At 40.5% G+C, this 23445-nt stretch overlaps 1 protein-coding gene across 1 annotated transcript; it reads left to right on the top strand.

Moving 5' to 3' along the window:
• The first annotated feature begins 454 nt into the window (after positions 1-454).
• LOC146317351 (phosphatidylinositol 4,5-bisphosphate 3-kinase catalytic subunit alpha isoform) lies at positions 455-22615 on the top strand. The gene is made up of 21 exons (XM_084731845.1): positions 455-834; positions 2431-2846; positions 4215-4424; positions 4582-4832; positions 5186-5431; positions 7027-7112; positions 7207-7312; positions 7635-7787; positions 9326-9460; positions 11748-11872; positions 11990-12071; positions 13174-13338; positions 14015-14118; positions 14373-14544; positions 15782-15888; positions 16236-16357; positions 18028-18106; positions 18309-18479; positions 20385-20502; positions 20602-20753; positions 20977-22615. The coding sequence occupies exons 2-21, from the start codon at positions 2495-2497 to the stop codon at positions 21245-21247; spliced, it is 3207 nt and encodes a 1068-aa protein (XP_084587971.1). The 5' UTR covers positions 455-834; positions 2431-2494; the 3' UTR covers positions 21248-22615.
• The last annotated feature ends 830 nt before the right edge of the window (positions 22616-23445 follow it).

The raw sequence follows: 23445 nt of genomic DNA, 5'->3' as shown, positions 1-23445 counted from the left end.
AAAAGTCACAATTATGAGACAGTCCTAATTATGACGGAAAGTCTAAATTATGATACAGAGACCCTAGATTATGGTAAGTCATAATTAAAAGCTGACTTTTTAACTCATAATTATGACTTTGACTATGACTCACAATTGAGACTTTCTCAGAATTTAGACTTTTTATGTCATAGTTATGACATTAGCATGGAGATTTTTTTTTTCTTTTACTGTCCTCATTACCATTTGAAGAAAACAGTGAAACAACAAGCGGTTTCCCCTGAATTCCCCAGTCTCATCTCATGACAAATGTTTTCTCTTCCATCTCTCTCAGCTGTGTGTGTGTGAGAGCGAAGAGAGAGAGAGAGAGAGAGAGAGAGAGAGAGAGAGAGAGAGAGAGAGAGAGAGAGAGAGAGAGGGAGAGAGAGAGAGAGTGTGTGTGTGTGTGTGTGTGTGTGTGTTGGAGGGCGGTCCATCCATGATGATGAGCCTGCTAGCAGCCCTCGAGCAGCAGCAGGCTAGCCGTGCGGAGCTAGCGTGCTACCAAACTGTGCTGTTTATTTTCAGGACGCCACGATGAAGAACATCATGAAGTATTATAGACTTATTCCGCTACAGTATATTGACAACATCACCGGAAGCTAGGGGCGTCTGTTTCTTCACTGTAGCGGGTCTGCGGGGACCCTCCGGTATCATTGTTTGGATGGACTAACGTTAGAGCTAGCTCCCCTGCTTGAGACTTCCCGAGCGGGCACGGATGGGATTCACTCAGCTCAGCTAGCCGCTGCTAATGTTCGTGCTGCTGGCTGCTGCTAGCTTCGCGGCTAACCGGTTGGCGTTAGCTATCTGACACAGGTAGCTCTCTATTTGTTTTTTTCGTGTTTTGTCATGTGTTCGTTTTTACTTATAATCACAACACCTTCCCAGATACTCACACGACAAACTGTCGGGTCAGGTCCCTTTACTGTAATAACGCCAGACTGACATTAGCTCCTGTATCAGTCGAGGTTTTCATATTATAAATGACATTGATCTGCTTAGTGAACTTGGCTAGCATGGTTAGCTAGCTAGCGAGGAAACAACACCTAACGTTAACCCACCAGGCAGCTGCATTTAAACCCTAAATCAGTCGAGGTTGACTGTCAAAACTAGGCTAAAAGCTAAACTTTAGCACTGTTAGCCACATTTAACTGAAGTGTTGGTAATGCTTTTTGGCTAACATGTTTGTTTACAGGATTTTGAAGTCCTTTCAAGCGACATTCAGTTCATTGCTGCTCTCTTTGAGTTAGCATGAGTTATTTTAACATCAACTCACTGAATCGAAAGTTTTTGTCATATTTAATTGTCTCTGATGTGATGACAACTTTAGGTGCTTATGATAAATACAAAGAAAAGTATTTGATTACTGAAAGTTACAGATAAAGTAAAGCAGCTAACTTGTCATGAGTATGTTTCTGCTACTCGTCTGTCAACTTCACATATTTGTTATGCGCAATATGGTGAGCTCAGACCAGGGCTGCACAATTAATCGCAATTGCAATAAAATCTTAATGTGGCCAAGTGCAATTTCCAAGTCGCAATTTTTTGAAAGAGCAAAAATGAATGAGAAAACATCATAGCATCATAATGAGGTACTGTATTAATGCATAGATGATCTGTCCCAAAAAATGTTGTTCTCCAGATAAAAGAAAACATGTTTGTTTGGTATAGACCTCAGTAAATGTCACATCATCACCATTTAAATATTGTTTTTTCAGTGAATATGAAAATTGTAATGCAAAACTGATCTTTTACACTAATCAAGTCACATATCACAATCACAGTTTCAGTCAAAATAATTGCAATGTGACTTTTTTACCAATTCATGCAGCCCCAGCTCAAACACACTAAAGCAATATATGGTGCAGTGGTCTTATAGGTATTAGCGTGTTAAATACTAAAGTTTTTATGACATTTATGGCAAGCCTTGTTAAATTGGGTTACACCCCGGAGTGTTTATTAAGCATTTTTATATGCTGTCACTCAGAGCTGCAAAAATTAATCGATTAGTTGTGAACTATTAAATTAGTCAGCAAATATTTTGACACTCTATTATGGTATGAGTCATTTTTAAAGAAAAAAATCTGCTTCCATCTGCTTAAATGTGAATATTTTTTGGTTTCCTCCGTCCTCTATGACAGTAAACTGAATGTCTTTGAGTTGTGGACAAAACAAGACATTTGAGGATGGCAGCTTTGGTTTTGGGAGACACTGATCAACATTTTATGGACCAAACAACAAATGTGTAATTTATAAAATAATTGATAGATTAATGATGATGTAGTTAGTTGCAGCCTTACTGTCACTATTTGGCTGTACCATCATATAAGCCAAATATTTACCACAAGCATTTTGTGTTATTGTGCACAGGTCAGTGGTTCTTATATAATCTTGTTTCCTTCTTTCTCACAGTTGGTTGACATCGCTCATCTGATAATTACCAGGCTCTGAAAAGAGCGGATTTGCTGGCACAACCATGCCTCCCAGGCCCTCCTCAGGAGAACTATGGGGGATGCACTTGATGCCCCCCAGCATCCTGGTTGACTGCCTTCTGCCAAATGGCATGATTCTCACGTTGGAGTGCCTCCGGGAGGCCACGCTGATCACTGTCAAGCATGAGCTTTTCAAAGAGGCCAGGAAGTACCCTCTTTACCATCTGCTGCAGGAGGAGAGCTCCTACATCTTCGTCAGTGTCACCCAGGAAGCAGAGCGGGAGGAGTTTTACGATGAGACAAGGAGGTTGTGCGATCTAAGGCTGTTCCAGGCTTTCCTTAAAGTCATTGAGCCAGTAGGCAACAGAGAAGAGAAAATTCTCAACAGAGAGATAGGTATGGTTCTTGAATTATTGTTTAGTTACAAAACAACCTACTGTACATTATGGTAATGTACTCTTAACAACCATTGGCCTTGGCAATGTCAGTGAGAAGGATTAACATAATACTGTGGGCTTTGGTCACATATATTGTATTGTCACTGTGTTATGCAAAAAATCTAGAGCTGCACATTTAATTGAACTATTAACAAAATGACAATATGGCGAAGTGCAGTATCCAAATCTGCAATTTTATTTGATTAAGGAAAGATGTGTGACAAAACAACATTATAAAGACATGCTGTAGTGCTGCAGAGATGTGCTGGCCTACAAATCGTGTTCTCCACATATAGGAAAACATGTTTGTTCAGTGCAGACAAAAAACACTGTGAGAAAAAGACACACACATCCCAGAGGCCCAATGGGTTGGGTGCTGGATCATAAAATATCAAAACACCAGACGCCAAAAGAGCTCCCGTGTGCGGATCTTGTTTTCTCTTTTTATGCTTTGTTCGGTACAGACCCCAACAAATGACACATCATCATTATTTTAATATTTTTTCTTTAATCCCACTAATCATGAATTATATTGCAATGTCTTGCGATGTCTTAATTACAAAATCTTTTTTTTTACCTTATCGTGCAGCCCTAAAAACATCTCGATCACCATTTTGAGGATACAGGAGAAATCTGTAGTATATTTACTGTAACAAATAAAAGATTAAGGAAACATGCCAAGCTGCAGTTCTGGCTTTTCTGACAAAAACATTACAGCCGCGGTGTCCTCCTTTGAGTATCTTTTTGTCAGTATTAATAAATAATTAAAAATCTTTTAGAAGTAGATGTTTATGAAGAGTTGTGGTGAGTAATATGCTAATGGGGTCTGGCAGGGAGTTACTGAACTCCACCTTGAGAGTGTGTATTTTCAGAGCACTTGTTAAATTACGGAAAGCCCCTGTAGCTCCGCTGGTGGAGCGTGCGCCCCATATACTGAAGCTGTTGGTCCTCTGCAGCGCCTGCCAGTTCAACTCCCACGTGTGGCCCATTTTCTGCTTGTCATCTTCCTCTTTCTACCCCCTTTTCCTGTCATAGCTATAGCTGTCCCTATTAAATAAAGGCAAAAGACTTGTTAAATTACAATGTTTCACTCGTCTTATGGTCCTGCAGTGTTCCTGCATCCTGCCTGAGCTTCCTCAAGTCTTGGGAGGAGGGTGCAGGAGGAAACAACTTGCTTCAACCATAGATTGTATATTAAATAGGATTTCAACCTATTAAATACAGTCTATGGCTGACAGTCTAAATTTGTGGATGCACAGTTGTTGCATTTTATTCCTTTAAAGGACATAACGACATATTTTCATGAAGCATTTCTGTTTCCTTGTAGGTTTTGCTATTGGAATGCCTATATGTGAGTTTGATTTGGTGAAAGACCCAGAGGTGCAGGACTTCAGAAGGAACATTTTAAATGTTTGCAAAGAGGCCGTGGACCTCAGAGACAGTAACGGACCCCACAGTAGAGCCTTGTACGTATATCCTCCCAACGTAGAATCCTCCGCAGAACTTCCCAGGCACATCTATAACAAGCTAGATAAAGGTAAGGTGTTTCACTGTGAGCAGCAAATGTTCAGTGTAGATTCTGTGTATGGATAATATGTCATGCAAACATTCACATTTTTTCTGTTTACACATTCTCCGTGTATAAAAATGCTAGCATATTGCTTCAGATTGTTCTTTTATGCTCTTTCCCTCAGGTCAAATCATCGTGGTAATATGGGTTATTGTGTCACCCACCAATGACAAGCAGAAGTACACCCTGAAGATCAACCACGACTATGTGCCTGAGCAGGTGATCGCCGAAGCCATCCGCAAGAAGACGCGTAGCATGCTGCTCTCCCAGGAGCAGTTAAAGATGTGTGTGCAGGAGTATCAGGGAAAGTACATCCTCAAAGTCTGCGGCTGTGACGAGTACTTACTGGAGAAATACCCTCTGAGTCAGTACAAGGTAATCTAATTTAATCTCGGGCGAGCTGCATCTGATGCTGTTGTGCTTAGAGGGGAAGAGATCCACTTCACATCAAATTATCATCCAACTCAAATGTGCATGGCATTTATGACATGAAATTAAATTTATGGGAAAATGTGCTGATTCAAAAACAGACTGTACATCACGGTACATAAGTAGAAAGTACTGACTGTTTCAGATGTGGCTGAGTTGTTACTGTAAAACCCAATAATTTACATGTTGACAAAACCTGGAGGTTGTGTGAATGGCTTCAAAATGTCAAACGGCACGAACGGCTTCAAAATGTCACAATCGCTGCTTCTACAAAATGTCATTTTGTCTGTCCTCGACAGTATGTGCGCAGCTGTATCATGCTGGGACGGATGCCCAACTTGATGCTAATGGCAAAAGACAGCCTGTATTCCCAGCTGCCAATGGACAACTTCACCATGCCGTCTTATGCGAGGCGGATATCCACAGCGACGCCCTACATGAATGGGGAAACAGCCACCAAGTCTCTGTGGACGATCAACGGAACGCTGAGGATCAGGATACTGTGCGCCACTTACGTCAATGTCAACATCAGAGACATTGACAAGGTACACATGTCACACATCACACATCAATGTGCTGCTGTGACTACTTTATTTTATTTTTATTTAAAGAGTCTCTGCTTTGACTAAAATCTTTTCTGACTGTAATCTGCAGTACCTTGGAGGTTATTACAAGATGGTGCACACAAGGGCGGGAATTTAATTGACCTTTCAGTTTGGCCTCATGCCTCTTAAAAAATTATATTCCCTGTGGCCTCGTTGGTGTTGATGCCCCACCCGCACTGCTCAAGCTGATTTAGCTGTTTTCTCTTCTGCCCCTTTCCTGCCAATACAATTTTCAGACCGTGTCTTTTGTTGAGTTTTGGATTGGGTAAAATCAAATGAAACGCTGCACCAATAATCACTGGTGCTTTATGTTTGAGGCTGAGAACTTTGTATGAAAATTGACATAAGTGTTGACATGATTTAAACTTTATTTGAGCATAAAGCTGATTTTACTCTACATTTCTGTGGGTTACACTGTAGAATCGATTAACTGATAATCAGTAAGAGCCACACTGTATATGTTTGTCTCCTCTCTCTCGTCTCTATGGAAACCCATTACCACTAATGTGTCTGTGAAGATTCTCAGTCATCCAGGTTGTGCTATTCGTAGCAAAGGTTGTCGTAGGCAACTTGGTAAGTCCAGCTGGTACCATGTCCAGTTGCCTATGACAACCTCTGCTGCCAACGCCATGACCTGGGTGACAGAATTTTCACAGACTCGTTGCTACGCACTTTGGGACAAACACCCTTCGACTGGTGCGGGAGTATGAGAAGACTTCCAGAAAACTTTCTGACTTTAGAAACTACCAAGTCTAGTTGCTTACAACAGTGTTTGCTACCATTACCTCCAATGTGGTGACAAAAAAAAAGATCCTGTAAGTCATTATAATGAAAAACCTTTTCAAAATAATGCCTCAGTATCTCTGTATAACTAAGTAAGCGTTGATATGTTAAATTAATTAGTATCTCAAAATAGTTCCTTATTTTCTCGAAATAATGACTTAGTATCTCATGATAATGACTTCTCAAAATGAGTTGGCATCGCAGAATAATGAGGTGGTATTTCCAAATAATGTCTGAGTATCTTAACTCACTAATAACTAAAACTAAATAATGAGTTAGTATGTTAACATGACAACTTTGTATCTCAAAATAATAACTTATTTTCTGTAAATAAGAGTTAGTCAAAATAATGAGTTGGTATCTCAAAATAATGAGAAACTTTATCATTATTAGTCAGTGACTATTTTGAGAAAGTTTCTCATTATTTTGAGGTACTGACTCATATTTAATATGATCTCATTATATAGTCTGACCTCCTGACTGATTTCCAGTGTCTCTGTACTTAGCATTTACTAAGTGGGGGAAAAAAACAAAATAAAAATAAAGTTATCCTTAACCCTAAAGTCTTTGTTTTATTTGACGGCCTTGCTGCTCTGCCAGTTGGACTTTGTGTAAAAATTGACAGCCTCAGAAGTCAAGCGGCCCTGCCCTTAAAATGATGAAATTCCAGGCGGGGTGGACAGTGTCCTTCGCTTCATGCTGTCAGAAATGCAGCGAGTGAAATAAACGCGCTGTTCTCGTGTCTGCTCTAGATCTACGTCAGGACCGGGATATACCACGGTGGAGAGCAGTTGTGTGACAACGTCAACACCCAGCGCGTGCCCTGCTCGAACCCCAGGTAGTACGCCACGAAGAGCAGCCCTCCATACTCTGGGATGTCACTCAGTTATGTGATTGATTGTGTTAATGGTTCCTTCCCTTGTTTATTCCAGGTGGAACGAGTGGCTGAACTACGACATGTACATTCCAGACATCCCCCGTGCTGCCCGGCTCTGCCTCTCCATCTGTTCTGTGAAAGGACGGAAGGGCGCTAAGGAGGTTAGCTTTGAAATACTATTTTAAAGTTATAATTAAGATTTTTTTTGTTGTCAGTCAGTACTTTGCCTTTTTCTATCATGTCATGAGCAACTGCAGTCTGTAGTAGGGTTCCACACAACAGTCCCAACATCGTATTTAACTTGCTGATATATGTAGACATTGATTTTTATTCAAATAAAAGCGGTTAACAGTCGGTTGATGTCGGGCACAGGAAATAAACGACTTCCCTGTATTCTGCCCTGCACCTGTCTGTTTCATCGCCGCGAGCTGTTGCCTCTATAATCATTTTCATATGCATCACCTTCCTGGTATTTTCCTGCAGGAGCACTGTCCTCTCGCCTGGGGCAACATCAACCTGTTTGACTACACCCACACGCTTGTAGCAGGGAAGATGGCTCTCAACCTATGGCCCGTCCCACACGGCCTGGAGGACCTGCTCAACCCCATCGGCGTCACGGGCTCAAACCCCAACAAGGTGAACCGCAAATGACGACATTATGTTTGTGCTTCCTGCTGTGTCTCATATTTCACAGAGAAAATGGTGGTTTGATGGAGAGATTTCAAGTGTAAATGGACGTGGGTATTTTTTGTTCTGTCATGCAAGCATTTTTTTTAGTTAAAGGGACAGTTCCGATTATTTGATGCAGGATTATATTAGATACTTGTTCATAGTCAGTGTATTAGTAGATGCTGGTCTATACGCCTCTAGTTTGCGGAAGCAAAGAGGGACACCTGCACGGAAACTGATGATTTACTTTTTTGACATTTTAGATTTGTTTACAGTGAGATATTATTGAGCTTATATCGACTATGCAGTTGTTGTTGCTGCTCTTGAAACAACATTTAGGTACAAAAATAATCAATTCTAATTCTGTCCTGAATTTGTTCTTTTTTTAAAGTGTTATATTTTTGAAAAAGACATTGTTTAGTAATGAAGTAAGGCCTGATATGAATACCGTTAAAGTACTGGATCAATAATCAGTATCGGAGTAGTAGTACTGTTAAAACCCCAACAGAACCCTACATTTGACAAGCTCATGCTTTTATTCTCCTTATTTTGAGAGTCAAAAAATCCTCACTGTAATGACTATGAAATGTACATTTTGCGCACAATCTGACTTTGACTGGGTTTTTATTTTCGTCGTCATTGTACATTATATTTAGAATATTTTCACTGCTTCAGATGCTCTTCTCTGATGGGAAAATGCTGTTATATAAGCCACATATCACTCTCTGAACTCCATAGCTTGTTTGTGTTATTGTGCGACTTGGAATTTTTCTTGAAGTTAGTCCAGATTCACCAAAGTCACACAACAACACAAAGAAACTAACAGTGTGTTCACTGTGTTCTGGTGTTCAGGTAAAATAACCTGTGGAGTTTGGTTGGTTGGGAGAGAGTGAGATTTGGCTTTCTTGTCAGAAAAAGCAGTCTGACTGTGAAAATATACTAAATATATTATTATATATTCTAAACTGGGAGCTTCCCGACCAGTATCCACTGTAGCTAATCCACTGACTATAGATAAATACCTCATACAAACTCACATTAAATAATCCCTTTATCCCTTAATTTATCCCTTTAACCAGAAAAAATGTTTTTGGAAAGAAAATACAAAACTCTGTATGCCACAAGGAATTAGGATTATCATAGAATTTGAAATACACTTATTGCCAAAGTGGATATTTTTCAGTTAAATGGACCAGAATGTACCACCTCGAAACTCTAAGAAGATAGAATAACACGGCGCAGGACATAATCTTTTCTCCCAACATTGTGAGCTTTTCAGATATGCCTTATGCATGTCTGCGACTGACCTCTAAGCCTCATGACCCAGTTTTAATCGAGCTGGTGACAACCTGTAGAGTTTCAGAGCCGGATTTAAGCCGCCTCGATTTAATCAACCAAGCCTCTTATCCCACTTAATTAATTACTGATTGACACAGACACCTTTCTTTGATTACAGTAATCACTTCGAATGACCTTTCCCCTTCCACGGCTTTCTGAACATGCAGGAAACCCCTTGTCTGGAGCTGGAGTTTGACCACTTCAGTTGCCCCGTCAAGTACCCTGATATGACCACCATTGAAGACCATGCAAACTGGAATATATCCAGAGAACTGGGCTTTAATTACTGCCACACTGGTTTGGTAAGATGACAAGCATTTGTTTTTCTGTGTGTGTGTGTGTGTGTTTTGTCCGGGCCCCAAACTGAGCCCCAGTCGCCAGCCGAGTATTGATGAAATATGTAACTGGCTGGTAGACTTGCGTCACTCAGTGGAAATCTTCTGAGTGCATGATAAAATTTTAACATCTGCCCAATAGACAAAAATGTTAATTTTGCACCCTGTGTTTTGTTTGACTTGTCAGATCAGATTTTCATTCTGAACTAGAGATGCACCAGTTGTTATTTTCTTGGTAGATTCTGATTTCTGTGGGTTTTCTGACATGCTGATTCCGATTTTGGCTGAATCTGGTTTTTCATTCATTCTTGTTAGCTGGCATATACCAGGTTTTTGCAGGCAGATGAAAATATAAAAGGTCAAAATGTTCGGAGGGAAATATGCCAAATAGAAAAAAAAATATCTAAAATAAAATAAATATCAAAAATAAAAATAGCATATGTAAGAAAATCACCTGTGACTATTGTCTATTTAATATTGAAGCTTGCTGCACATAGAGTTGAATTAAACAGCGATTTGCAAGAATGACATTGATTGGCTCGTCTGGCTGAGTGGCGCTATCCACAGTGCTGAAAGGAGCGCTGCAGGGTTTAATTCTGCCACGTTAAATTAGCATTTAACCTTTTGTTTTCTTATATATGATCACATCCCCTGTGTGTCCGGATGAAGAAAAGACATGAGACATCAGAGATGATGACTCGTGCTCCGGGGCACACAGGAAAGACGCTCAGCCACTTTTTCTTTCTCTGACGAGCGATCTAAGAGGTGTTTTAGTTTGAAAAATAAGGTGTATCTCTGTAGGAATCCTCTTCATAATGTAGTCAGACACTTGGAGAAACAATTTGAGCCTGTCAGGGACCTGAAATGAGATGCGTCTTAAGCATACGTCTGCATACATGCATGGATTTGATGTCCGACATGTCTGTTAGACACTGTCTCCCTCAGACAGTGGTTAAATTACCTTAAACGAGACACAATTAAAGCATGCGTCTGCATATTTGCATGCATTTTGTGGTGCACTCCGGTAGTTAAACAGCACTACACCTCTGCTTATTTGGCTATTAAAACATATGTGTGGTAGTTGTTTAAAGGAATATTAACAGTCATATTTGCCTTAAAAGAATAAATCTAATGTAAACTTTGCTCAAGACTGTGATCACATGGTATAAAGCACAAACAGAGCAATAATAGCAAAACAATACACACAACAAGGCTGAAGTAAAACAAATGTTATGTAAAGAAAGGAAGGACATTCGTTAAAAAAAAAGTACCTGTTTGTTTTTCCACTGAGAACTGGTGGTGAGATGCTAACAGTAGTATGCTAGCTGACAGTAGCGCCAAGAGCTAGAAAAGGAAATTCTTCAAAAAAAAGCTCCTAGTTTACAAATAACTTTTGGCTGTAATAATAAAATTACTTTACACATAGATGGGTGATAAAAATAACACTTTGGCAGAAACATTCTTACATTCAAACAAAATATGATACTCGTCTCCCAGACGATTGTCTTTACAGATTGCAAATCGTCTGGTTTCTGTCCAACCCTTTCTGTCTTCCAATGACCTAATTTTGGTGGTGTTCATTCTAAAATTACAGATAGCCTGTCTGTACTTTTGTTTTCATACAACAGACACTTTTCCAGTTGTATGTCTTATTTAAATAATCACATAAAGTCAAACTTCACAAACTCACTTTGCCACTTTTGTGTGAACTGATCTTTCAGCTTCTGTTCGACAGTTGGTCACAACCAGCTGATGCTTCTGCCTGCCTACATTTTTGTAACTTTTCTTTAGTGGAAAATTGAATTCTATGTTGGTAATTAAACATTGACTGTAAGATTTGAAAATAATGGTGCGTCACACACATAGTGTTAAGATTATTGTGCCAGAGGGAGCACGATCTCATGTGATCTCTTGAGAACGCAGATGTAAACAAAACAGAGCCTGGTCTAGTATAACAGCTTGTTGTAGTGAAGCTTTACAGTTAAAAAAAAACAAAAGCAAAAGGAGAAAATGTTTGAGAAGACGCTGTCAACATGGGTTGTCTCTTCTTTGGTGAGAACCATGTGTGTAAATTTGACCGTCTCAGAGTCTCATATCTGATGCTGGTCGATTGGTCTACATTGTAGTTCACTCACACCACAGACAGTAACTTAATATCACCTTTGTATGTGTTTTATATGAAGTCCCTGTAGAACCCATGTGGTGCTCTGTTTATTTTTAAAGACCATGTTGCATGTTGTGTATGATATCACAGAGTAACAGACTGGCGCGTGACAACCCCCTGACCGACACCGACAATGAGCAGCTACGGCAGGTGTGTACCAGAGACCCGCTTTCTGAAATCACTGAGCAGGAGAAAGACTTTCTGTGGAGGCACAGGTAATGTGTGAACGTATAACACTGCATTTTACACAGATGTCATTGTGCTGTTATGTCAGGTTGATGTAGATGTCATAAAAGTTCTAACTAATTTAATCTCTCCCCAAACCCTTTTAGACAAGACTGCCTCAATATGCCTGAGATCCTTCCCAAGATCCTCCTTGCTGTGAAATGGAACTCCAGAGATGAGATTGCACAGGTAAGCTCAGGTTTCTGCTGCTGACTTCAGAGCTGTGGGTTGGTTTAATAGCGCGGTATGTTGTTTTAGCACTAATCTTTTGTTTGTACTTGCAAATCACTTCATTTATGCTGATGTTATGTGGATCTCTCCTCGCTGCCCCGCAGGCAACTTTATAGTCTGAGCAAGCTAGCTGCTGGATGCTAGTCATAGTTACACAATGTTGCAAATGAATTCCTGCACTTTGACCGTTTATTTTTCACACGTAGCTGCATCCTTACCTTCAGGGTCTGTCTATCAAGTAAATTTACATACAGCAGCCAGCAACACAAACACACCAGCATAGAGAATCAAAGAGCAGAACTGGCTTCTGTATAACAACAAAGCTAATGCAGCTCACACTCAAAAAACAGTTACTGGCATCTGACCTGCTAGTTTCATTATTTAGTTGGCTTCAAATGAGGCTTAACGTTCACACAGTTTCTCTTGACTGTCTGTCAATATTACAACATTATTCCAACACCGCTCCAGCCTGAGGGAATAGCTGCATTAGCTGCGCAGCATGCTAATGCCAAGTTCACTAGGTTAGCCTATTAAACGAACACTAAAAGCAACATAAAACATACCAAAACGTACAGCTTAGGAGTTTGAAGTTGGGTCACAGACAAGAAGCATTGATTCATCCATGAGCTAGAACTGTTACTGACCCTCCTATTGCTTATAAAATATTTTTTGAAGCATCGATTCATTCATTTAACATGCACTGAAGAGTAAATCAAGAAGGAAGAAGGGAAAAAAACATGATCATAGTTGTTTTTGCAGTCGCTTGCCATCCGCAGCAGTTGGTTTATCAATAGCGTGTTATTTCAAAATGGTAGTCATTGCAGCAGCCGTGGCTGACGCACATTTTATTTTGACTGACATCACATGAGGAAATACATGTGCCAAACCTAAGTTAGTGTTACTGATGCTGCAGCTAAGCTGATATTTCCACAGGTCACACAAACACACCGTCTCATCCATTGTAGGGTTGTTTAAAATTACAATGATACTAAAATTGCGTATCTTTAGTTAGTGTATGTTTGCTTTCTCCCAACATTGGTATGCTTTTTTTTCGTTTCAGATGTATTGCCTTCTGAAGGACTGGCCCGCTATCAAGCCAGAACAAGCCATGGAGTTGCTGGACTGTAACTTCCCCGATCCAATGATAAGAGAGTTTGCTGTAAAGTGCCTTGAGAAATACCTAACAGATGACAAACTCTCACAGTACCTCATTCAACTGGTTCAGGTGCGTTCTGTCCTCGTCACACAATACATGTTTTTCCGCTGGCCCTGTAGTGGTATTCATCCACCTCGATTGTTTTGGTGTGAGATGCAGAGTTTTGGAGATATCGGCCATAGAAATGACTGCCTTCTGGTGCTCAAAACGCCAGAAAAATGCATTCAAAAAATTCAACACCAGTGTTTCTTTCCAGAAATCACAACCAAGTTACTCAAAATAATCTACAGACCTTGTTGCGAGCGGTTTCATGTAGGAACTACTTTATTTCTAGTAGCAACCACTTGAAACTTGAAACTAGAAAGTAGATCCTGTAGATTCTACAGTAAAAAGCAAGTAGTTCCTCCATGAAACTGCTCACAACAAGATCTGAGTAACAGGGTCATGATTTCTGGAAAGAGACACTGGTGCAGAATTTTTCAAATGCATTTTTTGGTGCTTAGAGCATCACGAGCAGAGTGCTGTCTGTTTCCATTACATTGCAGAGAAGGCAGACATCTCTACGACCGCTATCTCCAAACCTTGGCATCTCACCCCAGACTACACCACTACAGGCTGGAGGAAAGATAACGTAACTGATGAACATTGATAAGATGTTTCAGCTTGATAGACCGTCACAGTGTTTTTCTGGCAAATAACTAATGTTTTAGTGGTATCTTATGTCTTTTTTTGTGCCTGTGCCCAGGTTCTAAAGTATGAGCAGTACCTTGATAACCCACTTGCACGCTTCCTGCTGAAAAAGGCATTAACCAATCAGAGGATAGGACACTTCTTCTTCTGGCATTTAAAGTGAGTTGATTTAAAAAGGTCTGCTTTCTGGAATTTGGGGCTGTTTGTATTCGACTTGAAATGTTAAAGTCTTTGTCTGTCTGCTCCCACATAGCTTCGAATTCAAGAAAGTTCTGTGAAAACAGCCGATGTCAGTCAGTGTTTTGGGATTCTGTGTGTGTGAGTGTGTGTGAGTGTACATCTGTGGAGACTGAACACATTTTCCATTAGGACACAAAGAAGCGCCAAATGTTTTTTTTTTTCATTCCTTTCAGGTCAGAGATGCACAACAAGACAGTGAGCCAACGGTTCGGCCTGCTGCTGGAGTCGTACTGCCGGGCCTGTGGCATGTATCTGAAGCACCTGAGCAGACAGGTGGAGGCCATGGAGAAACTCATCAATCTCACCGACCTCCTCAAACAGGAGAAGAAAGATGAGGCACAGAAGGTAACCTGACAGCCGGCAGCTGTTAATTGTGATCCTCCGAATCGTTGAGTTTAATCTTGATGACACCTGGCCGCAGAGATGCCACAAAATAGTAGAGTGACGGACTTTAGACAGGTTTTTTTTTATAGTTTGCTTGCAGCTCAATATATTTCAATCAAACCAGGTTAAGACACGTCTAAAAACTGATTGATCCTTACATTAACAGCCACAGATTTATACAGAAGATTCTTCAATCAAAGCTGGAACTTATATAAAGGTTGTTTCCTGACCAAGGCCGTGTGCCTTTCTGTGGTACATCGAGCCTCACCAAAGTTTGTTTGACTGTATTTTGCTGTGCTAAACTGTTAATCTGCTGTTAATTAAAGTCAGCACTTGTAGATGTTTTACAATAAAAGCCTTCTAGGGAAGTGAAAAGAGCAGCGAAAGCAAATTAATGCAGAATTAGAGCACAGGGATGCTTCTTATTAAAATATGATGAAATTACTTATGAAATAGGGCAAATTAGGTAAAAAGTAAAGTACAATTGTACTCAAATAAATGCCTTCGCTTAAAAAATAGGCCACTATTTTTGAATTAACGGTATTGAATCTTTTGGAAATATGGCCTGAAGCAGTAAAAAACGCATATGTGCTATCAAAGTTGCTTCATTAAGCATCCACAAAAATCTGAGTGAAAATATACGTTCGTAAGTACTAAAAAAGTTTAAAAAACAGCTTATATTACCGTTCGGATCATTTCTCAACACTGTGCAGGTGTGGCAGATCATGTATCGATCGACAGCTCCCTCAGGAGTAAATGGACAGGGACAACAGTGAAACGTATTTTACCCATCTAAAAAAAATCTGAATCAGTTTGAGTGTACGTTATATTTATAATATTTTCACTGCTTGACTTTGCCGTCAGACAGCGTTTTTTCCTGATGGGAAACTGAAGCTGCTCTCTTCAAAGTTACCAGACTCATTTGACAAAAAAGTGATTTTCCCTCGCAGAACACGGGGACTGCCGCTGCCTCCGTCTGTCAGTTTCTCTCTGCAGATCGAGGCAGACCAGCTACTCTTGGTTTTTTTGCAAGATAAAATGACTGTTTTCGTCAAAGGAGTCTGGAGCGATTATAATAATCATCTGAGGAAAAGTGGCAGCACTCAGGCTGTACTCTGTGTACATTTACCAGGCTGAATAACTCCAGCATCTACAACTGGTGTTTTATTAACTGCTACATTTGTGTCTCTCTTTTAAGGTTCAAATGAAGTTCCTGGTGGAGCAGATGAGAAGGCCTGATTACATGGACGCCCTGCAGAGCTTCACCTCCCCGCTGAATCCAGCACATCAGCTGGGAAACCTCCGGTACATCCGCACTTCCTTATCTATCTCTGTCTCCTCTGAAATGGCTGGCATTTAATGTCTATTTCCTCTGCAGGTGTTGTTTTTTTTCTTCTTAGGATTAAAATAAAGTAATGTGTATGTAATAAAATGTCAGCTGTGTGTGTGTGTGTGTATATTATATCCCTAAAGTAGATTTAGGGACATAATGTACTCAGTGCTCTGAGAGCAAAGCCTCATTTTCCAGTAACTTCAGTCCACATGACTCAATTGAGGTGTTCGTGAGCAGAGGCACATTCACTGAGAACTTTCTGTCTTGCTTTCTATCATTTTTTTCTTCCTCTTTAAACACATCCTTGTGTCTTTTTCAGCCTGGAGGAATGCAGGATGATGTCATCAGCCAAGCGACCTCTATGGCTTAACTGGGAAAATCCAGATATGATGTCGGAGCTGCTGTTTCAGAACAACGAAATCATCTTCAAAAATGGAGATGGTGAGTTTACGTCTCTGTCCTGGCAACCTGGGAAACAGTCGACCAAGTTTCCAGTCATTGAAAATTAGAGAAAAAGCAAAATGTTCCGGAAAATAGTTTCAACGTTATGGTATTTTCCTTTAACTAAGGATGAACTCCCGGGCAATCTGTCAGAACTCCCCAAAACTGAAAACATTACAATCTGAAAGAACAGTTTGAGGAAAAACCACTGACAAACGTTACTGTTTTACTTAGTCTCTTCAAATGCAGTGCTTCATTGTTGAGATGAAATGGATCTTAATGTGACATTAAATGTTTAACCTTTGTAGCGAAGCTCACAGCTGGACTTATTAGCCTCGTTTAAGACTCTGCTTAATATCAGTGTGATGAACTGATTAGAGTCAGTGGCAGAAAACTCAAACTTTGAATCCTACATTTAGGAATGTAAAGTTTGTTCTAGTTTTGTCAGTAGACAAAATTGTAGACTTCTGCTTGTGTTATTGGTGGTCAGGCTATTCAGTTATTGGTCTTCAGGTAGTAACTGTGAATTGGAAGGAGGAATACATCATATATTTACTGTATGAAATCATAAAATTGTCATAGTATATCATCAGAGATTAAGGAAACATGCTAATGGCTTCTCCAACAACAGGAGCATCTGTTTTCACATTTCTTTGAGTTCATATTTATGCAGAATGTTCATCAAATGAGTGTCTATTTAAGAGCCATAAGACATCATTAATAATTTTGTAGAAGGAGTAGACTTTTATGATTTTTATTGAGCAGGCAGTCACTTAACTCCAACTTTATAGTGTGTATTTTCACAGCAGAAAGCGCTCGTTCATTGTCCCTTCAACTGTAGATTGTATATTAAGAAGGGTTTCAACCTATTTAATATACAATCTGTGGCTCTGATTCACTGTTTGGACTGCAGTACTCGCTCGCTCTTACATATTCGTCCTTTACTGCATAAGAATAAAGAAAATCAGGTAATGAATTAATGATAATCATACATTTTATTTACATAGCATTTGCCAAGCAGAGATCACAAACAGCTTTCCAAAAGAAACAACATAAAATCCAGCGAAGGAATACTATAAAAAATACATACAACAACCATTAAAACAGGGCAACCATTAAAGTAACAGTAAGGAGAGGAGTCTTGTAAATTAGACCCCCAAAGGGAGGAATAAATTAGTGTTTGTATGTCGTGCTTTCTGTCTGTCATACCAACTAGATCATCACTGAAAGTGTCCTGGAAAACGATCTCTGGAGAAGAGTGAGAACCCTGCTCTGTGTTTTTCCCCTTGTATCTCTCTCGCCACCTCTATCTGTGTTTGTCCATCCTTGCCTCCGTGAATCAGAACACACACACACACACACACATGGATTTGAAAATTCTCTCGCTGCTGAGCATGCAGCATATTTCAGTCTAAGCCTGTAGGGCGTATCGCAGCACACAAACACAACCTCATCTACGCTCTTTGCACGGATTTCAAGAAGAACAAGTCACGTTATTTGAATCACACTTTACCGCAGCTGCTGCTCATGCATTTTGCTGCAACATCTGTGACCAAACTGACTCTGACAGCTCTGCTCCATAATGCATCGTGGAGTTGATCAAAGAGCAGCTAAGCAGCTAATAATCACCTCACTGTCATCCACTCCCTTGTCTCTCTGTGCCTCCGCAGATCTGAGGCAGGACATGCTGACGCTGCAGATCATTAGGATAATGGAGAACATCTGGCAGAACCAAGGCCTTGATCTCAGGTAGGCTCCTCACTTCACCATGACAGCGAGGATGCAGGTGCACATTAACAGGCGCCGGATGCTTTCATGTTCTGCGCTCAGTACCTGAATGCAGATTAGCGGCAACCCCTGCCAGCCACCTCGAGTCATTTAATATGAAGTCCGTCACCGCTGTCCTAATTATTTCTGCCCGTCTTTATGTTCCTTGTCCTTCCTCTCCCAGGATGCTGCCGTACGGCTGTCTGTCCATCGGCGACTGTGTGGGTTTGATCGAGGTGGTGAGGAACTCTCACACCATCATGCAGATCCAGTGTAAAGGAGGCCTAAAGGGGGCACTGCAGTTCAACAGCCACACGCTGCATCAGTGGCTCAAGGATAAGAACAAGGGAGAGATGTGAGTGGCAAACAGTGAATTCTACAGCTTTTCTGGTCTTTTGCAGGGCGTAGAGGTGATGTGAGTGATACATGAAGACTAACGTACCTCTGTCTTCCTTTTTATTGTCACTGTTGATTGCGATTAATCAGTTTTTAATTGATCATTAAATTAATTGCCAACTATTTTAATAATCGATTAATCATTTTGAGTTTTTCTTTAATGAAAAATGTCTGAGTTCTCAGATTTAAGCTTCTTAAATGTGAATATTTCCTGGTTTCTTTACTCCTCTATGACAGCGAAGTGAATATCTTTGAGTTTTGGACAAAACAAGACATTTGAAGACCCTAACTTGGGTTTTGGAAAACAGTGATCAACATTTTTCACCATTTTTTTGACATTTTCTAGACAAAACCACTAATCGATTAATCAAGAAAATAATCAACAGATTTCTCGATGATGAAAATAATCGTTACTTGCAGCCCTGATTTTAAGGATTCATTGTTTAGTCCAGGGGTTTTCAACATCTGTGGGACCCCCCCCTCTTCGTTTACTTGGTAAGTTTTGCTCAATTCTCAGACGTCTGTGAGCTCATGATTATATTCTTTGATCCCAAAGATGCAACAGTTGAGCCAATGTAGCTTAATAATAACTTCAGGCTGCACCAAATACATGAAGGAAAGTTTTGTCCAAAGGGATTTTTAAGTTTCTGACTGTGGGAAAGTGAGAAAAACATCTCATCTAAACTAAATCACACACATTTAGGCTATTCTAAGTGTGGGTTTTCCCTGCCTATCTAACTCAAAGGTGGGCCGACTGGTTGGAAAATCCATCAAAAAAGATTTTTATGCCAAAACTATTCTGCCTTTTATCAGCAACTGCTTTGAAGCAACTGTGGAACGACGCATTCGAGATCAAAGTAATCGTGAGGCAAACGTGTTTTTGTAATGAAAGCTGAGTTAACTTGCGTTACAGAAGTAAATCGGACTGGATATCGAACCTCAGTATCCACTTTTCGAGCGCCAGTACTTGGCAGATCATTGAGTAAACACATTTCACCACAGTGCAGATATTTTCTCTGATGAACAGGTCAGAAACTGTTCAAACTGCTGCGTTTGTGTGACAGTGGTCCTGCAGTAATCCTGAATCATTATTGATCAGGATGTCACTTTTTCATCTTTTCTCTATCTGATCAGACGCAACAAGTTCTGCAGAAACTTCTGTCAGTGAATTTAGGGACGGTCAATAAATTAACATTTTAATGACACACAACAATGTTATTTTCTAGACCTTCAGACTGACCTGCCAGTATCAGTAAAAATTAACGTTAAGAAATCATACTAAGTTGGTCCACACAGCATCGATGTCACCTGACCCTCCAGTTTCTTTGTCTGCTGTCAAGTTGCTAAACAAAAACTGAAATTGAGATTTTTTTTTCACTTGAGTACAGGGCACTCTAAAGGTGCTCCTAAACTCTGTACAGCGTGCATGCCACGCACGTTCTCCTGCCTTTGACACCTTTTAATATGAAATATTTTTTACTTCCATTCACTGAGTCCCCTGAAATTGTTTCGATGCCCACCACCTCCCACTTTGAAAACCAGTGGTTTAGTCTAAAATTTTGAAAAATGCTCATTAAAATCCAACATGTTGCCTTCAGAATGGCTTTTTTGTCCAACCAGCAGTCCAAAACTGAAAGACTCTTCATTTACTGTCATAAATGACAAAGAAAATCAACAAATCTTCACATTTAAGAAGCAGGAATTAGAAACTTTTTGACATTTTTGCTTGAAAAATTAAATGATTAATCGACAAAGTAATTTTCCTGATTGACAATGGACATTGGAGTTTTAATGGGAATAGTTGCCCGTAGTCACTGAATTTTCTGTGAGATTAAAGTTACTTTTCATTTGTTTGATTTCTCAGGTATGACCAGGCCATAGATCTGTTCACACGGTCGTGTGCAGGCTACTGTGTAGCCACGTTTATCCTGGGCATCGGCGACAGACACAACAGCAACATCATGGTCAAAGATGATGGACAGGTAAAGATTACATCTCAACATTCCTTCTGTATTATACATCTATCATATCTTTCTTTCTTCAATAATTGTGTAATTTCTTACTTTTGTTCATTTTCACAGCTGTTCCACATAGACTTTGGCCATTTCCTCGACCACAAGAAGAAGAAGTTTGGTTACAAGAGAGAACGTGTGCCCTTTGTGCTCACGCAGGACTTCCTGATCGTCATCAGCAAAGGAACTCAAGAATGCACCAAAACCAGGGAGTTTGAAAGGTAACGCCAGCGATGCACGAGTTTGCAGGGATAGACGCCGCTAAAGGTCAAAAACAAAGTTGGTTTTTGGTGACACAAATGTGAACTCAAACCCTGATTTGTAATATTGGAATAAAATAAGAATCAGCAACTTATAAAACTGCCAAAACAAAATGGGAGTTTGACTTCCCTTTCTTCCATGCTTGTATCCCTTTTTGTAATTTCGTTCCTTCTGCTCACTCAGGTTCCAGGAGATGTGTTACAAGGCGTACCTGGCAATCCGGCAGCATGCCAACCTGTTCATCAACCTCTTCTCCATGATGCTGGGCTCCGGGATGCCCGAGCTGCAGTCATTTGACGACATCGCCTACATCAGGAAGACCCTGGCCTTGGACAAGTCGGAGCAGGAGGCCCTGGACTACTTCATGAAGCAGATGAACGACGCTCACCACGGCGGCTGGACCACCAAGATGGACTGGATCTTCCACACAATCCGCCAGCACGCCATGAACTGAAATGATGGCTAAAACGAGAGAGGAGTAAAGCACGGTGGCGATGACAGCACACTAAGAACCAAAAGAATAGCGAGAAGCGAGCGAGGTATCCTCGCAAACACACTAAGGCCTGGTTAATACTTCTGCCAGCGTGTGACTCTGAAACATCACCTGCCGGCGCCCCACTAAGGGTGATCAGAAAGGACTGTTTCAGGGGCATGAAGCCTAAATTTTCCTGTTTGTACAGGTTTCTGAATCTCTTCTCCCTGCACTATGAACTTAAGAAGGCAGGGTGGAGTTCTATTTCATCAGTCTTCTTGATAGGAACTAAAGTGTAATGGACCTCGACTGCGTTAGCCTTCCTCATGTGAAAAAACTATGGACAAATTTTTATTTTTCTTATATATTTTTTTTTTATTCCTTTCAGTACATCTACAACCATCAGCATTAAGAAAGGAACATCATGAAGTGGTATACCATGAGCACAGCTGGCGTTTTCTAATGATGAACTGACAGAGCGTAACCGCATATTTCCACTACCTATTTTAGAACTGATGAAGACGGGGGAGGTATCGGCCGTGCAACCAGGCCAGCTGAGACTAAATGAAAGGGACAATGAGAAGCCTGGCGGGCGGGTGCGCACAAACTCTCGTTTACCCCTTAAGGGGATAGTTTGGATTATTTGATGTGTGGTTATGTGAGGTACTTGTCAATAGTCAGTTTATTAGCTGCAATAGTTGGCGGTCGGCACGCCCTCAGTTTGGAGAATCAGAGAGAAGTAACAGCATGGAAGCTAAAACATTTTACTGCTGTGGACAGCGTCAGCCACAAAAGCTATCACAGCCACTTAAAAAAGGTCCACCTAAAAAAAAAACCTCCATATCTGTTTAAGTGTGCATGATGTTTTCACTGATTAACTTTGCAGTCAGACAGCCTTTTTTCTGATGGGAAACTGCTGGTTTGGAGAGAGAGAGATATTTTGCAACCAAACTCAATGGATAAAATGAGGAATTTTACCTCACAGAGAACACAGGGGTTGCTGGTCTACCGCTGCCTTGATCTGTTAGTTTGTGTTGTTGTGCGACTTTGGCAGGGCTGCTCCCTGAAAGTGTAAATCGACTGAGATTCTTCCAGTTGAGAGTTACATACATTTTGTTTAGACACAAAAAGCTTTTTCATTGTTTTCGCCAAACTCACCAGACTCCCTTTGCAAAATTGTAATTTTAACATGCGGTCAGCTTCAATCAAAAGTGTCAGAAACAAAATAAAACTCACCAAAACTCTTGGTTCGTATTTCCGGGAGTCACCAGCACTCACTCGGTTGAAATAAGCTCTCAGCTCACGATGTGCAGAAGCGTCAAGCATGCAGCGCAGGTTAAATGCTGCAGTGGGCGACGGCACAGCAGCAGCCCTGCCTGAGCCGGTGCTCCACGGCGTGATGGACGCACACTTTTACTTTCTCTGGCTGTGAGAGAATCTGATGTTTTCACATCACAGATGGTGAAAAAAGGCATTAAAACACAAGTCTAAAGTGTTAAAACATACCTATGTTGGCCGATACATACCTATGTTGGGGACAGCTCTAGATGATCTGTGAGGTAAAATGACTGATTTCACCTCTGGAGTTTGGTTGGTTTGGAGAGAGAAATATTTAGCTTATATAATGACAATTTCTAGTCACAAAAGGCTCTGATGGCAAAGTAAAGCAGTGAAAATATTCTAAATACACTTCAACTTATATTTTTTTTAAGGTGGACCTCTCTAAGTTGCTAAAATACCTTTTGTTGCTGATCCTATACACAGCAGCACATTGCTGTCGCTCCTCCCTGCTTCTCCAGACTGAACCGGCACCTGCTGTAGGTAATACACTGACTGTCGACGACCCCCGCATCAAATAATCCAAACTATCCCTTTAACAGTCATAGAACACAATCACCAACACTCTTAGTAAAGGACTGACGGAGGACGTGTTGTTAAACACTTAGCTAGCATTTAACTCTTTTGGGTCAACTGAAATAATGATTTGTAGCCTACAGGCGACGTGTCCTCAGTTCAGACCTCACGTCGCACCAGATAACTGACTTTTGTACAGCAGTATATCCATAGACTTGTATGCATTCGGTGCACATATTCCTTTTTGAGTCTATTTTCTACTGAGCCAAAGTACTAGATGTGTAACCCCACTACTCAGCAGTCTTATTTGTTAAAAAAAAAAAGAA

The sequence above is a fragment of the Lutjanus erythropterus genome, chromosome 12, assembly GCF_056507025.1.
Source record: "Lutjanus erythropterus isolate fLutEry1 chromosome 12, fLutEry1.hap2, whole genome shotgun sequence".
NCBI lineage: Eukaryota > Metazoa > Chordata > Actinopteri > Lutjaniformes > Lutjanidae > Lutjanus > Lutjanus erythropterus.
Note: the sequence above shows the minus strand (reverse complement) of the source record. Positions and strands in the feature narration are given on the sequence as shown.